The 14,595-nt window shown below is 53.6% G+C and overlaps 5 protein-coding genes across 5 annotated transcripts; 3 read left to right on the top strand and 2 right to left on the bottom strand.

Moving 5' to 3' along the window:
- Positions 1–23: 23 nt before the first annotated feature.
- EI97DRAFT_264825 (ATP-binding cassette-type vacuolar membrane transporter-like protein Hmt1) lies at positions 24–3,124 on the bottom strand. The gene is made up of 2 exons (XM_033794245.1): positions 132–3,124; positions 24–60 (listed from the first exon to the last, which is right to left on the bottom strand). The coding sequence occupies exon 1, from the start codon at positions 2,923–2,925 to the stop codon at positions 235–237; it is 2,691 nt and encodes an 896-aa protein (XP_033649098.1). The 5' UTR covers positions 2,926–3,124; the 3' UTR covers positions 24–60; positions 132–234.
- A 2,788-nt stretch (positions 3,125–5,912) lies between these two features.
- Positions 5,913–7,694, top strand: EI97DRAFT_446520 (uncharacterized protein; the record flags this gene model as incomplete). Its single annotated transcript, XM_033800036.1, has 2 exons — positions 5,913–7,058; positions 7,113–7,694. The coding sequence occupies 2 exons, from the start codon at positions 5,913–5,915 to the stop codon at positions 7,692–7,694; spliced, it is 1,728 nt and encodes a 575-aa protein (XP_033649097.1).
- A 687-nt stretch (positions 7,695–8,381) lies between these two features.
- EI97DRAFT_387649 (uncharacterized protein) lies at positions 8,382–8,990 on the bottom strand (the record flags this gene model as incomplete). The annotated part of the gene is made up of 3 exons (XM_033796134.1): positions 8,382–8,670; positions 8,731–8,882; positions 8,937–8,990. 3 exons carry the CDS (start codon positions 8,988–8,990, stop codon positions 8,382–8,384), a joined length of 495 nt encoding a protein of 164 aa, XP_033649096.1.
- A 496-nt stretch (positions 8,991–9,486) lies between these two features.
- EI97DRAFT_264607 (uncharacterized protein) lies at positions 9,487–10,222 on the top strand. Its single transcript, XM_033794244.1, has 2 exons — positions 9,487–9,507; positions 9,569–10,222. Exon 2 carries the CDS (start codon positions 9,713–9,715, stop codon positions 10,118–10,120), a length of 408 nt encoding a protein of 135 aa, XP_033649095.1. The 5' UTR covers positions 9,487–9,507; positions 9,569–9,712; the 3' UTR covers positions 10,121–10,222.
- A 2,098-nt stretch (positions 10,223–12,320) lies between these two features.
- Positions 12,321–13,400, top strand: EI97DRAFT_437740 (uncharacterized protein). Its single transcript, XM_033799400.1, has one exon. It carries the CDS (start codon positions 12,417–12,419, stop codon positions 13,263–13,265), a length of 849 nt encoding a protein of 282 aa, XP_033649094.1. The 5' UTR covers positions 12,321–12,416; the 3' UTR covers positions 13,266–13,400.
- Positions 13,401–14,595: the final 1,195 nt, after the last annotated feature.

Genomic DNA, 14,595 nt, shown 5'->3' with positions numbered 1-14,595 from the left:
CCATTCTATATCAACCATCCCGTTCCTGATGCCTGTGTTAAACACTATAGTCCTTTCTCTCTTTTACGTTCAGTGCGCCAATGAGTTAGCACTATACTCTAACCTCTACGGATTACTGAAAGTTGCCTTACTACAATTATCATTCTAAGCCGTTTCGCTTTTCCCCTAGCACTTCTCAACGGTCTTCAACGCCCAAAAGTCCTGCTACGGCATCGCCCTATAACTTTGGGTTGGTCACCTGTTCTTGATATTGTCTCCTTGAGTAGCCGCCGAGCTCCCAGCCGCCTTGCCCGTGTCCTCGGCCTGCGTGCCCGCACCCTGTGCCACGCCTTCATCAACCGCCGCACCCTCTTCACTCGCGTCAACACACGTCGACGCCGTCGCCGATGTCTTACCCGAAGCCGCACAATCCGTACATCTCAGCGTGGAGCTGCACGTAGCGCACTCACCAACGCCCTGACCTCCACTCTGCTTGTTCCAAAACTCCGCATACTTGCCTCCCATAGCCAACAACTCGTCGTGCGAGCCCCTCTCGACAATCTCGCCTTTGCTGACGAGCAGAATCTGATCGGCCTCCACGATGGTGCTCAGGCGATGGGCAATGACGAATGTCGTCTTCCCCGCACACAGCTTCCTGAAGGCCTTCTGGATCAGCTCCTCGGTTGCCGAATCCACGGCGCTCGTCGCTTCGTCCAGCAACACGATGCTCGGATCGCGCAGGAGAACGCGCGCAATGGCGACACGTTGGAGCTGGCCTCCTGACAGTTTGACGCCGCGCTCACCCACAAGCGAGTCGTAGCCGTCCGGAAACTCGACGATGGTATCATGGATCGCAGCAGCGCGGCAGGCGTCCTCGACTTCCTCATCCGTGGCATCGAGCCGGCCGTATCGAACATTCTCGCGGATGGGGATGTTGAAGAGCTCGGGGCTCTGGGGAACAAGGCCCATGGCGTCGCGCAAGCTGGAGCGCGTAACGGACCGGATGTCTTGCCCGTCAATGGATATGGAGCCGCCCACTGCATCGTAGGCTCTCGCGAGGAGCTTCAGCAGAGTAGACTTGCCGCCACCGGTTTCGCCTACGAGGGCTATGGTTTGGCCGCCTTCGGCTATCAAGCTAACATCCCGGGTGATAGGCTTGCGTTCATCGTAGGAGAAGCCCACGTTATCGAAGACGACCTTGCCCTCCGTGGTGACAAGCGGTTTGGCGCCCGGTGCATCGGCCACGCTGGGCTTGGTGCTGAGAAGCTGGACCAAACGTTCGGCATCAATGAGATTCTCTGTGAGCGTCCTGTAGTTGAAAGCGAGACTTCTGACGGGGCTGATGATGGTGTACCAGTACATAATAAATGTCACTAGGTTTCCGACAGGCTTCCATCCCTTGACGATCTGATGGATGGCCAGAATATAGCATCCCGATTGGGCCAGATACAAGAAGCCATCTGACAAGGCATAGCAGGACATGCGTCGAATCTGGTAATCAAAGCTCGCCATGATGCGGCTTTTCAGAGCTTCGTTGAAACGCGTGGTTTCATATTTGCCGCGGTTGAAGTAGAAGACAGTGTGCCAGTTATGGAGCGACTCGTTCGAGATTTGGCTCTCCGCTCTGCACTTTGCTCGGTACAAACGGAGATGTTCGCGACTCCAGGCGGTGGAGATAAACTCAATCGTCACATACAGAGCGCTCATACAAATGATGATATACGCAAAATATAGATCGAAGAGGTGCGTAACATACCATACGGAGATGCAGATGTTGATGATCATAGGTAGAATCTCGAAAAGCACTGTTTCGACCAGGCGGTTCAGGGAAGTGGCCTGCTCCACAGCTTTGATTACTTCTCCTGTCGCCTTGTTTGCATGGAAGTCCATCGAGAGATCCATGACGTGGGCAAAAGCCAAAAGTTGGATCCTTGAAGACGTTCTGGTCCTGACTTTAATCGAGGCAAGCGCACCCAGAGCGCCAAATCCCGCGTAGGTGGGTAGAAATGAATACAGCAGCCATAGCGCTATATCCAGCCATGGCATAGTAGTGATTCCTGATGATAATTTATCGGTAATGATGCCAAGCTGTCGGGGCGTGAGCACTTGTAGAATGCTGGAAAGAAGGATGTTGGCTCCACGGACGCACAGCCAAATCATGAGTTCACGGTCATTGGTTGGCCAGAGGTGCGGTAGGAACACTGCGAATGTTTTCAGATAGCCTACCCAACCACCCTCCTTCTCAATTCTTTCTGCTTGCAGTTTTTTGATCTCCATATCGCGATCGTCGTGTTTCCCGGTATCAGAGGGGCCTCCACCCACGGTTCCGTAGGGCGTATGTTTTTTCAAGGTTGGACTTCCGTTCGCGTGGTCGCTGAGCAACGACTGGCCTTCCTCATCGGTACCCAATTTTACTGCTCTCCTGGGAAGCACAGTCAACCATTGTATGACGAGTGCTAAAGAAACAGTGGTTCTGAGAAACTGGATAATCAGCGAGGCAGCCACATAGCGGCCAAGTTCTCTCGATGTAATTGCTTTCAAACAAAGGATCGTAGTGTTGAGAGCAAACTCCAGAACGAATGCTCCAAGACAAGAGAACCATCGCGCTTTTTCAGCACGGAAAATTTTGACATTGACTGTGGTCATGAAAAGGATAGACCATAGGCAGTTGTTGATGGCTCCTTTGGACGCTTGGCTACCTCCGGATGCCCAGCTGACAAAGTAATACAGCACTTCGGCCACATACGTTATGGGGAGCACGGTGACCAGTGTCGTCGCTATGGCTCTTTTTTTCCGGGAAATCTCGATTGGCCTGTGCAGTTTTACGAAGCCATAGAAGGTAGAAACCCAGAAGAGTGCGCCGACGAGGGGGCCGTGTACGTTACCGAGGATATCTAGAGCTTTCGCTTGGGAGGATGGCTCATGCAAGGACAGTATAATCGTCATGATGGCAAGACACTGCTTCTCTTGCAAATTGCCAATAAATCGGCGTTGGTCCGACGGGCAGAGACGGGAAGTGCAGAGAGCAAATTGCTAAAGAGTGAATCGGGATCCAAGGATAGCCAGAAGCTGAAGTGAGCGAACGCCAACTATTTTTAAGGCAAAAGTGAGAACTGGGTGAGGCCGTCAATATTGGAGTTCATCTCGGTGCCTGGACAAAGCCCGTTTGGAGTGTCGTGGGATTATGCAGGTGGATGCACGATTACGGCACCGCCACTAGCGGGGTTAACCGAGCCAGAGAAAGTTGAGAACAAATAACTTTGGCAGATAGGTAAGGTGAGGACGTGGCAGCCGGGAAGACGAGTTGTGAGAGTTGCACGAAGGCAGCCAAGGGCATCTCCCCGCTCACCCGAAGCCTCGACCCCAATGCTGGGACTCTCCATACCGCCAGATTCTCTCGAAGGGGAACTCGGAAGTCCTTTTCTGCATGGCGAGGAGGAGTTCGCTCACCACCGTTGGTTGATTCTTCGCAGTTCTCCGACGCCAGGTGTTGCATTTCTCGCCGTTCTCCGATCCAGAGTAACAAGTTTTAAAGAAAGCGGGTGTGATTACGTGAGATGGCTGGCACCAATTCCTCGCAATCGGTGCAGAGAAGAATCCAGTGTAAGAGTTGGTATCGAACAAAAGACTAAGAGTGAGGATGACATGGCGTGAGTTGCATCTGAGAAAGAGACGACGTTCAGGAAGCAGGAGCAAGTCCACCCGACAATCCCAGTTCCAAGGTCCACGCTTACCATAGCAGGATTGGTCATCGGTCCTCGTGACGACAACATGCATGGTTCTCAAAAGCACAATGAATTTATGAAACTTCAAAGAAATAATGAGTAACCAGCTTTCACGCCTCTGGCCTTGTAATGCCGTGCCTACCATCAAGGAAGTCGGTCGACTGGAGCACGTGACATCCTTATTCACCCGTCAGGGGGAGACGCATCTCAACTTTTTTCTTGTGACTCCTCTTGGTAGGGTCAGCAGAGCTTTAGATCAGATTAAACATCAGCTAAGAGACGGTTCTGTTTGTTGAGTTATGGGCACCGCGGGCAGTGCGGCTCCGTTTGATCTCGCGGTATCGGCGCTTCGTGATTTCTAACTTAGAGGCACGCGGTATATCACACGGAAGGCGGTACGCCGTTTGAGAAACTGTGGTTAATTGACGGTTCCCATCCTGAAACTGCGTCTCGTTTGTCTCGAATCTAGACACATTCACAGTACCCAGGATACCCTGATTGCATGGGCAGTCGGAATTGACTATCTGTCTCTGATCATCCCCTTGCTTCCCTAACTCTTCGAAGTACGACGCGTCCGGTATTTTATTTACTAGAGTCCCTGAGTTTATCAATATGTCCCCAATGATCTGTTTGAGTGCTATTGATCATGCGTGGCTCACTGCCCCTACAGGCGCTGGTTCGTGCCTTCAGGAAGCTCCAGCTCACACAATTTTCGAAACTTACATCCTAAATCTCTGCAAACCGAAGTCGAGCAATTTCCTTGTATTACCCAACTTTAGCCTCCCATCCATGTTTTCAGTCCCGGCAGTCACTCACACATCACCCATCTTTCTCTAACCCGAACCGCCGCCGGCTCCTCCATTCACAGAGGCACAACCATTCACGTCGCCCGTGACACAGCCCCTCTACGCGCAAACATCCTTAAAGCATTGCCTCCGATTTCCCTCCCAGCCCCACATGCACTCCACTTCACTGGACATCGTGCCTCAACAGCGAACAGGGGACACCTCTTCCAGGCTGCCTTGGCTTTCCGACAATGCCGGCATATAAGGCGACCTCATACCGCCTTTTGTAGCATAACGAGCTGAGCTGCTATCCTCCTCAACTGCGAGTGCTCCGAGATTCTCCGCTCTTCGAATACCGAGTACTCCCCTCCCAACCCATCGATTAGTCCTCGATACTTGCTCAAAAGGTAGATGTACTCGTATACTTGACGAGTACTCGCTGCTGCTCGAGACTGGTTTGCCGTCCTGGTCTCTTGCTCTTCACCGTGCATCCTTATCCTCACTCTTCAAACCCACTTCTCATTGGTCACACTCCAGCAACGTAAGGATCACACCCTGGGCAACCTTGAACCCAACCAGAAGCAGTGGAGACGACATACAAACTGCTTTGCCTGCCTCCACACGGAATTCAGACGCCGAGGTAGGTCCACCGTACAAAGGTACAAACGCTACCAGACCGGCCCAGAAGCGGACGCGCCAACCAGCACCAGGCCGCCTCGAGTCGACCAACGGTGTCGGCCTGCCACGCTCCAAAGTCGGATCACTGACCTCTACATGCGCAACACCCAGACCTACCTCAACGTCTCAGTCCACAAGCTCGAAGTCCTACTCCGTGACCCCTGCCCTCTATTTCGACAACGATACTTCAATAAACAGGTAGTACGGTCCAAGCTCCCCCTCCCATCGCTTCAGCACAGTCCATCCCCAGATCTTTTCCAACTGTTACAAGCTCGACCGGGACATAGCGGTAATTTCAGAGGCCACCCTACGCTCATGTCAGTGCGCTTCAACTATCTTCTCCTGATTTGACTCTTTCCTTTCTTCGTTCGCTGCCTGGCGTTGAAACCTGAAACCTTTGCTACTGTCTGTCATTTCAGTCATTTCTCTGTCAACGCCTCACTTCCCCTTCAGTCATCATTGTACGAAGAGACATTGCTTCAGCAGGAGTCCTTTTAGCGAGCCTCGCGACAGTCACCGCCTTCTTTTCCCTCTGTCATATGCGCACACGCACACGCACGTGATCTCTCTTGACTTGACCTGCTCACACCGGCTCGCAGTCAGTTCCGCACAACAATACGAACAATAGGACAATAGCCGCCTCAAGCTATACATACACCCAACCCCTCCTTCCGCCTCCCTTCCTCCCATCGAACTGAAGCGACGACAACAAACAAGCAAAAAACACCAACCGACCAACACAGCGATGTCTACCTCTCCGGGGCCTGACGCCCCAAGCCCGCAGAAGACCTCAACTCCCGCTCCACCCTCAACATCCCCGCTTTCCACAGCCATGTCCATGTCGCCGACGCCAAATCCAGGCACCTCCATGTCCCCTCCGCCGCTACCACCTGCGTCCATCCCCACAACGACCACCTCGACGCCCATCAACGACATCCTCTCCATAAACCGCGTCATGGACTGCACGTCCGACCCCGCCCTGTACACCACCGTCAACATCCACACGGCCAAGTGCGCCATCTGCGACCTCCGCAACATGGCAACCATGCGCCGTTGTCCCGGATGCACTTATCAAGTCTGTACACCTTGCTTCGACGCTCGAAACGGCGCGCCCTTGGTGCATGGAAATCTGGGGATTGCGACGACGCTGAGTGCGCTTGGATTGCCCGTCACACCCGTCAGGAGGAAGATATTGAATCGAGCGGATGGCGGTGTCGGCGGAGCGGCTGCAGCATCCTCGAATGTTGGAAGTGCATCTGCTGGTTCCAGCGGTAGGACGGGGAAAGGCAAGCGCGATGCTGCAGCAAACACTGATGTCCATGGCTCACCGACACCAGCAACTGCAACGAAGAAACGAGCCGCCCCCAAGCGCCGCCAAAATAACAAACGGAAGGGCAAGGGTCGAGTGATTGACGAGTCCGATGCTGAAAAGACCGAGTCCGTCATGGACGATGCCGACGATGATGTGTTCACTGAGACTGAAGCGTCCTCAAAGCGACGCAAGACGCTTTATGGGTCTAAAAGCCCCGGGACGTCCAATGCCGGACTGGAGAACTTGACCATCAGGTCGGAAGTCGGCAGACCACATGTTCGGGGGGGAGCAGTACGTCAAACAGTGGCTGGGCGCATCGGCGGCGACAGCACGATCCAAGAACTACTCGAACTCCACGGCGTCGATCGTCCCGAAAACCGGTACACCGAACACCTGCTGAGTCGCAGTCAACCCATCTGCACGTTTCCACCCATGTCGACGGTTAGTTTCCCGTGCAAGCTCTTTTTACCGCGTCCTTCGGCAGCTGATATTCACAAGACCATTCAGGACAGAGCTAAGGCGTATTTGCGGGAGCAATCAGTGTATGTTGGCGGTAGCAAGTCCAGAGAAACTGAGCAGGTCAGTGGGGGATATATATGAGTGGGCGGGAATAACCACTAACACAGATGGCAGATGTCAACCTCTCCTTACACCATCCGCGAGTATATGAACAACCACGACGCCCGCCGCTTCCGGCAGGGGACTGTTGACAGCGACGTTGAGATCGCCCTGCAGGGCGGTCTTATCTTGGCTGTCCAGCCGTGGGTTACCAAAATCAACGAGGCTCTCCCTCCGGGTGTGCGTCGGGAGTTCACACTCACTTTTGATTCGACCTTTGATTCTCTATCACTTCCGCAGCGAGCCGAACTGGATCGGTTGATCACAGACACCACTGCTCGCATTCTGAGCCAGTTCGAGGTGGCAAGGAACTATGTGCCGGGAACTCCGAGCAAGCAAGTGCAAGAATCAGCAATCGCGTTGACCAACATGTCCGGAAAGGCACCGCCGCTTGGGCTGTTCAGTGTCACGCCTCCAAGACCGCGTCAGGAGCACGCCAGGACTAGCCCGATCAAGCCGCGTCAGGGCTCCAGCTTGCCGCCGGCGGGCCTCTTCCGCGCTACTCCGCCTCGAACTGGCTCAGATCCTTTCGCAGATACGGCCCGTACAGAGCAGGATGGAGGTAATCGGATATTCCAAGAGGCCGAGCCACACTAGACCATGCATCAGAAGAAGGATCTGATGGTAGGGATAGAAGTGGTGAGATGGCCGAGGGTGAGCGGTGGATACCATGTTCACAGAGTGTGAGAGCATGTAATGTCATTTCTTACAAAGGGGCGGTGATATCCAGTGGAGCTTTTCCTTTTTCAGGCAGGGAGCATACGATCCGGCGGCCTTGATCCCCTGCATAATGTGTGGCAAACGTGTACAGAACTTCACCCTTTGGTGCAACGTCGTCTCCTTGGGAGATTCTTCCTGGGAGCGAGGACCACATAGAGTGAGGACAATCATAGAGTAAACTACCACCAATGTTATCCATGAGTCAACATGTATGTGGTGGGCCACGACTTACCAGATCGCGAATCCGGAGCTTTGCCATTTCACTGCAGCGCTGGGTCCTGGTGCAAGTTAAATCAAACAGACATGTGTGTAATGGGAGATTCCCGGCATCGACCAGAGAAACGGTGATTGAATGAAAATGATAGAAATTGATAACTATACTAGTATGCAAATCCAAGACTATGCAAGGATGCGATGCGACCACGACTGAAATAAAAATATGCCTATGAGGGCGCGGTACAACTAAGAGACAGAGGGTATCGGTAATGAGGTGTTCTTGCATGAGAGGTTGTAAAACAAGCAATATATGAAATAGAGGAGCTCTTCGAGGGGGTTTCCCGTGTGTCACCGCAACTGTCGCCGATCTGAACCAAGGGCCTCACCAAACTGGAAGGTGAGGGCTCCGGATTCGACAGGCTCGACGCGCTCCCAGCTTCCCTCGGGGTCGGTTGAGTCGCCGACAATCTTTCCGAGCCATGTGGCTTCGTCTTCTTCTTGTGTGGCATCCGCAGAGGAAGGTCGACTGGGTTCGGTTTTGAGAGGGGGGAAGCGCTCGTTGAAGAGCCGTTGGTATTCGGAGATCATTTTCCAGCCGTCTTCGGCGTATGTCGCTTGTGAGACATGGATTAACTTACTGCGCACAAGGGGGAAAGGTGTCAGCGCCGCGAGGATCAAAGTGTGGTGATGAACTCACTCGGAAGTTTGCGCGCAGATACGCTCCAACGCGTCCCGTTGGCGTCTAATCTCCTCGGGGTCAATCTGCCGACCACTGTGCGAGGCTGCGGGATTGATGCTCCCATATTGTGGCTGGTAGGAATCGCCTAGGAGGTGCGAAGTATCTGAACGCTGCGCAAGGGGATGTCAATGAATTGAACGTTAAACACTGGTCATCCCACTTACCGCCGAATCGGAGGGGCGGCGCCCAATACCCAGGCAAGACTGGCACACGCCCATGGAATGAAGGGCCCGAGATAATTATGGCAGTTCGCACATGCGACTGAAGGCTCGAGAGATATACGGAGGAGGTTGGGGTGGGCACGAAGTGAGGTCAGAAGAAGCGCCGAGCTATTGCCGGGGGACCCGCGCTACTGGCTCGCTTCGCGTAGATCCCGCGCTATCCCTGTCGCGCACGCCCTGACAGTTGAACGCGCCGCGATCACTCTCCACCTCACACATTCACCCCTCCACGGTCAGCTCTTGAACTTCTCATATCTCGCCATGATTTTTGTCAAGCACCTTGTCCTGGTCTGTCTTTCTTGTTGTGAGGAACCAAATGGTTGTTGAGGAAGTCCATTTAGTATGACCAACAGCGCCAGCATCTTTGAATTCTGAACCTTTATGCTACTCATGGGGCGAAAGTATCCCTTTGGTGATAACATGCGCCACAGAAAGGGGTCTTGGCGTGTTCTGATCAACATTCCTCCTTCTAAGGAGGAGGTAACGGGTTAGAAGCCGATATTGGATGAAACTCGTACCGTTGTCCAACCTGCAAGGCACATTCCCACCAAGGGCGTTATACTGAACGCTGTCAGAATGTCCGTCGCTTTCGAGTTCATTGCTTCTTATAAAGATAGACAGTCGATGTCGTCCTAAGCTTGTCATCTCGTCTGAGCAGTTGCTCCTTGTCCGTTTCTTCGTGTGATCCAGGCCAGTCTCACTCGCTTGAGTGCAGGATCATGTATTTCCCTCGTTCGTTACTGGCTTATGCCATTCTCCTTTCGTTTTCTTCAGATGTCGACGCCGCAGTTGCCCAGCACAGAGTAGCATCTGGTTTTGTGGTCCCCTCAGCGCAAGAGAAGGATGGGCACAGTGGTCCACTCTCGCGGCTCCAGACGCTGTTCGCAAAGCGCCAACAACCTGCACTTGTATGGTGGGAAACCGCATCGTACCGTATCCTCCGGGATGGGTCCCCCGAGGACACTCAGGAAGTCTGCAACAAACTTATCGGTCCCCTAGACCCTACAACGGTAACCGTGGATTATACACCAGCTGCCTTGTACATGTCCTTTCCTATCCAAAAAACGTTGGACATGAAGCTCGCCAATAATACAGCACCCGATACAATACAAGAACCACTACTTTAACGACCACATCGACCACACGGACCATTGTCACGATAACGGAGACTAGTTTGGAGAATCAACCCACATTGGCTGCTCGTACACCCAATGCCACCGCTGTTGCTCAGGATGTGTTCACGTCATTGCTGGTTGCCGGATCAATTGCCGAAACAACCGGGTCATATATTGCACCAGCGGCCACAAACGCCGAGCGAGAGCAAGTGATAATGGACATGTCAACAGCCTGTTCAGCACTCAACGTTGCCCCAACCTCGACAGACACAGTGACCTTCACTGCGCCACCCGCTGTATGTTCTTTTGTATGACTGTGGCAGCATCGACTGACATGATCTCAGCAAACAACTGTCACAATCTATGCACAGTTCGTGAAAACAGAGGTCGTGACTCGCATCTATAACAGTACCGTGGTCCAGTATGTAAACAGTGCCAGCCAGACATCCGCTGGCTCAGAGCCGACGGCTTCTCAACAAAATGCTACCTCCTCAGCATCAGCCGAGCCCAGCACGGATGCGGCGGTAGTCGCATCGTCGACAATCACCGACTCCTTCTCAACGTCGCGCACCGCAACGGTCATTACTAGTGACAATAGTCTGACTTTGCCAACAAGGTTACCGAGCTCAGAAGTTGCCGCTTTGCCCTTCAGCTGCCCAGGTCAAAATGGCCAGCGCATCACCAATGTTGCGGGCGACAGGCGCTATGAATGCGAAGTTCTTTGCGACACGGCCGCGGTTCAAAACGACGTCATCCTTTTTATGGAGGTGGCAGGACCAACAGATTGCGCCGCACAATGCTCCTTCATCAATGAGAAGTTCCGTCAGGACGAGTGCCAAACAGCCACATTTACGTCCGACCCCGTCACTGGTCGTGGCATTTGCGTGTTCAGCAGGGATACCACCGACGTTGTCCCCCGCAACGGAACCGTGACCCTCATTCACACAGCGACGTTCGGAGCGGGTGATGCTTCGGGCAACTGCGATATTGCAGAGCTTGTCAGTGGAACTCCCACCTCCTCGTTGGATACATCCGCTGTGCTCGCTTCTATCAGCAACAACCCCGCATCATTGTCCACACCAGGATTTATTACCGGATTCACTACCGGTTGGGCTACTAGTACGCGAATCTGGAGTAATTCTACTGCAGTGGATGGCGCTGTATATTGGAGCTACAGAGATGAATATCACTCCTCAGCTTCGTGGTACAACGTGTATGAGACCGCATGGTCATGCTCCAATATCATTCCCAAGACGATTGTTAGACCAGTCACGACCAACGGGACAAGTGTTCTCCGAGAAGTCACCACATATATCAATGGCGCCACCACCACTATCGTCTCTGGGACGGCAACGGAAATAATTACCGGACTCGGCGGTGTAGTCCTTCCCACGGTGATTGCTACCACCACAAATGATGGCGTTGTGTTCACCACAGCATCTGTCACGGTAACCAGCACTGCAAATGGAGCATCGGGCGTTGAGAGTCCGGCAGGTGCTCCTTCACCTACGAGCGGGTCCGTAAATGCTGGCTCCGCGGTGCTCACCAGCTCCGACGTCACGGCCACAATTGACAGTACCGGCGACGCCGGTGTTGATCTTCCGGCCACATCGGGCAGTGCCGAGCTAACCATCTCGGAGAGGACTCAGACGTCCAACACTACGTCAGTGGGCGGTTTCATCAGCACATCTCAAACCAGTGGTGCTGGCCAATTCACTGCTCCTGGAGAAACAGGTACAAGCAGGGAGACTGGTGCTTTCGGCTCAATTGTTGCCACCCCTACTTCTGGACAGACAGTGGGAACTGGGGGTAGTGGTGATGCTCAAAGCACCTCAGGGGCTGGTCTCTCTACAACGAACCCAAACGGCTTTTCCTCCAGCAACACCGCAGGCGATGGGTCCGGTAGACTTGTTAGAATTTCCAGCCGGCCTCTGAACATTGCTTTACGCCCTGTTACCAGTCTCACGGCCACCAACTCACCCGGACTACCGGTAGGCACCGGGTCCATATCAGTGCCTCTGGTAACCGGGTTTTCGGCAATCCGACGCCTACAAATGTTACAGTTGTAGTTCTGCCCACCAGTGATCCCTCAAGCTCCTTTCCTAGCGTATTAGGCAACTCCACCTTGCCACTGGGAACGGCAATCTCGACGGGCGTGCCAGGACCTTTTCTAAACGACACGACTTCAGCGCCCGCTGACACCGCGTCAACGACAATTCTCGTCTCTCTAAACTCGACCGTGGTTTCATCATTGGTAACGGGGGACATTTCGTCCACCATTTCCACTGTGCCTACGCCATCCGTGAACATGACAACTCCCAGTGACGAGTGTCCCGCCCCCACGGGATACACCATCTCAGTGGCGACCCTCACAACCGTCATCCTCAGTACTGTGACTACCCCCCTCCCCGACTTAACCTGCGTGTCATCCGTCTCCAACAGCTCCATCCCGACCGGCAATGCCACCTTCCCCAGCGGCACTGGCGCAGGCCTTGACACCTCCATAGCCATGCCAACGTACATCAGTACCGTCACAACAACATCCACCTCCACCATAGGCACCACTTTCACCTCAACACCAACGACCCTCTTCCGTCAACCCGGCACCATCGCCACTCCCGAGCAAATCTCCGCCGCCTGTGCAAACCCCTCCCAGAATGTCGTCTTCAACCCCGGCTTCGAACTAGGAAGCGATGGCAACGCCTCCGGCTGGTCCACCGAGCCTTCCTCCCCATCCATCTCCTTCCTCACCTTCCAGTCCGATAATGCGGGTGCCCTCTCAGGGCGCCGCTCGGGCCGCGTGCTCTCCGCCGAATCGGGCGCTAGTATCGTGGTGTCCACGCCCGTGATCTTGTGTCCTGGACGGCAGTATCGGTTATCGGGATATACGAGGCAGCTGGATACAGAGGCGCGGTGCTCGATTGTATACCGTGTAGGTGATCGAGTGGTGTATACTGCGGTACCGCAGACAGATTTGTTGGCTATGCCTAGGACGGCGTTTTATGAGGCGGGAAGCAGTGATGTGGATGTTAGTGTGGATTTGAGCTTGACGGTGAGCTGTGTGGGCCAGGGAGGGGCGGTCTCGGGCGTGAATGATGAGGGGTATATGCAGGTGGATTTCGATGATATTGCTTTGGTGCAGGTGCAGAGGGGTTGAGAGGTGTGGTGTGCTGCCTGTTGGAAGTTGCCAATATGGATATTGATATGTGGATAAGGAACAGGTCGTGTGAAGTTGGGAATTGTGTTGACAGAGGGGATACAGGCCGGGGAGGTTTAGTTTCATTCATTCTTTTTCTTGGTTGTTTTACCATCATCATCTCTAGTATACTTCACGGTGTTGGTCCCATAATACCTTGTTGGCGTTGCTTCCTCCGCTCACTCTACAGGACTAGGATATGGAATGTGATTCGTCAGAATTAGCGCTGAATGATTCCATGTGGTGGACTCCCTCTCCGCGAACGACCTGTGAAAAGCTGCATGGGCGGCTGTTGCTGCACTAGGGGTTGTACAGCTTCTCGCTTCTGATTGGCTCGCGGGAGATAATGAGCTTACCACTTCGACTTCGTATCCTATCCCCGCAAGCGCGAACAAGTGCGAAGATGGGTGCAGCATATGCACTTGCCAATACGGTACCATTCAAAACAGCGGAGATTGTTTGTAGTGGTACCTGGCGGTTGGATCAGCTAGAGGGTCATGAGGCCGCGCGCGGTTGGGTATATATGGTTGGGTTAGGCGCCCAAGTATAAGTTCCAAAACGCTGGACCTTGTTACAGAGTTCCGGTTCCCCAATTATCAGTTCATGTCATTGTTTGCCGGGAGTCAGACATCATGTGGCGGCTTGCCCATGACCACTCTCGAGATTACTGGAACTGGTGTTGACCTCTCCTTAGAACGTTCTACAGCCATCTCGTCAAGGAAGAGAAAACATGAAAAGCTAAATCTTGGGCCAGAATCGGGTGAAAACTGGATGCAGAATGCTAGGAGCTTCGACCAGCTCTGGTCATTGAACCCGGTCATGCACAAAATGGGCGCGGCCAGCGGTCCGCTCCCCGCTTCCCGTGCTGCAGAGGCAGGCTCAAATCGGTGAGCGTTTCCCAGCAAATTAACGGATCTGGGTGCAGGTACACATCCATGCTTCGCTGGATCGTGTCCGGCGCAAGTCAGACCGGTGTCGCCCAAAGCACGATAGGGCGGGTACGAAAGGAAGCGTGATAGCCAGAAGAGCTGATCCCAGAAGCTGATTGGCCAGCCCACGCACGCATGCGTCTTGACATGACTGCTGGACCACTGTGGTTCGGCGTTGGCGGGTTAAGCAAGAAGAGCTCAGAAGGGTAATACATAGAAGAGCACACTGAGCCTTTTCCATGATCAGTGACCTGATTGGCTGTTGAGGAATCTTACCTCTGGTGCCAGATATGCACAAAAATAAGAAGGATGTCCAATACATCAGGGAACGGTGCCCCAGTGGTCGTTCTAGACGTGTCTGC

This window comes from Westerdykella ornata, assembly GCF_010094085.1.
Source record: "Westerdykella ornata strain CBS 379.55 unplaced genomic scaffold EI97scaffold_55, whole genome shotgun sequence".
Lineage (NCBI taxonomy): Eukaryota > Fungi > Ascomycota > Dothideomycetes > Pleosporales > Sporormiaceae > Westerdykella > Westerdykella ornata.
Note: the sequence above shows the minus strand (reverse complement) of the source record. Positions and strands in the feature narration are given on the sequence as shown.

Bases quoted from the DNA above. Each gene is read 5' to 3' on its own strand.
- EI97DRAFT_264825 (XM_033794245.1), bottom strand. From the start codon at position 2,925: ATGACGATTATACTGTCCTTGCATGAGCCATCCTCCCAAGCGAAAGCT.
- EI97DRAFT_264607 (XM_033794244.1), top strand. From the start codon at position 9,713: ATGTATTTCCCTCGTTCGTTACTGGCTTATGCCATTCTCCTTTCGTTT.
- EI97DRAFT_437740 (XM_033799400.1), top strand. From the start codon at position 12,417: ATGACAACTCCCAGTGACGAGTGTCCCGCCCCCACGGGATACACCATC.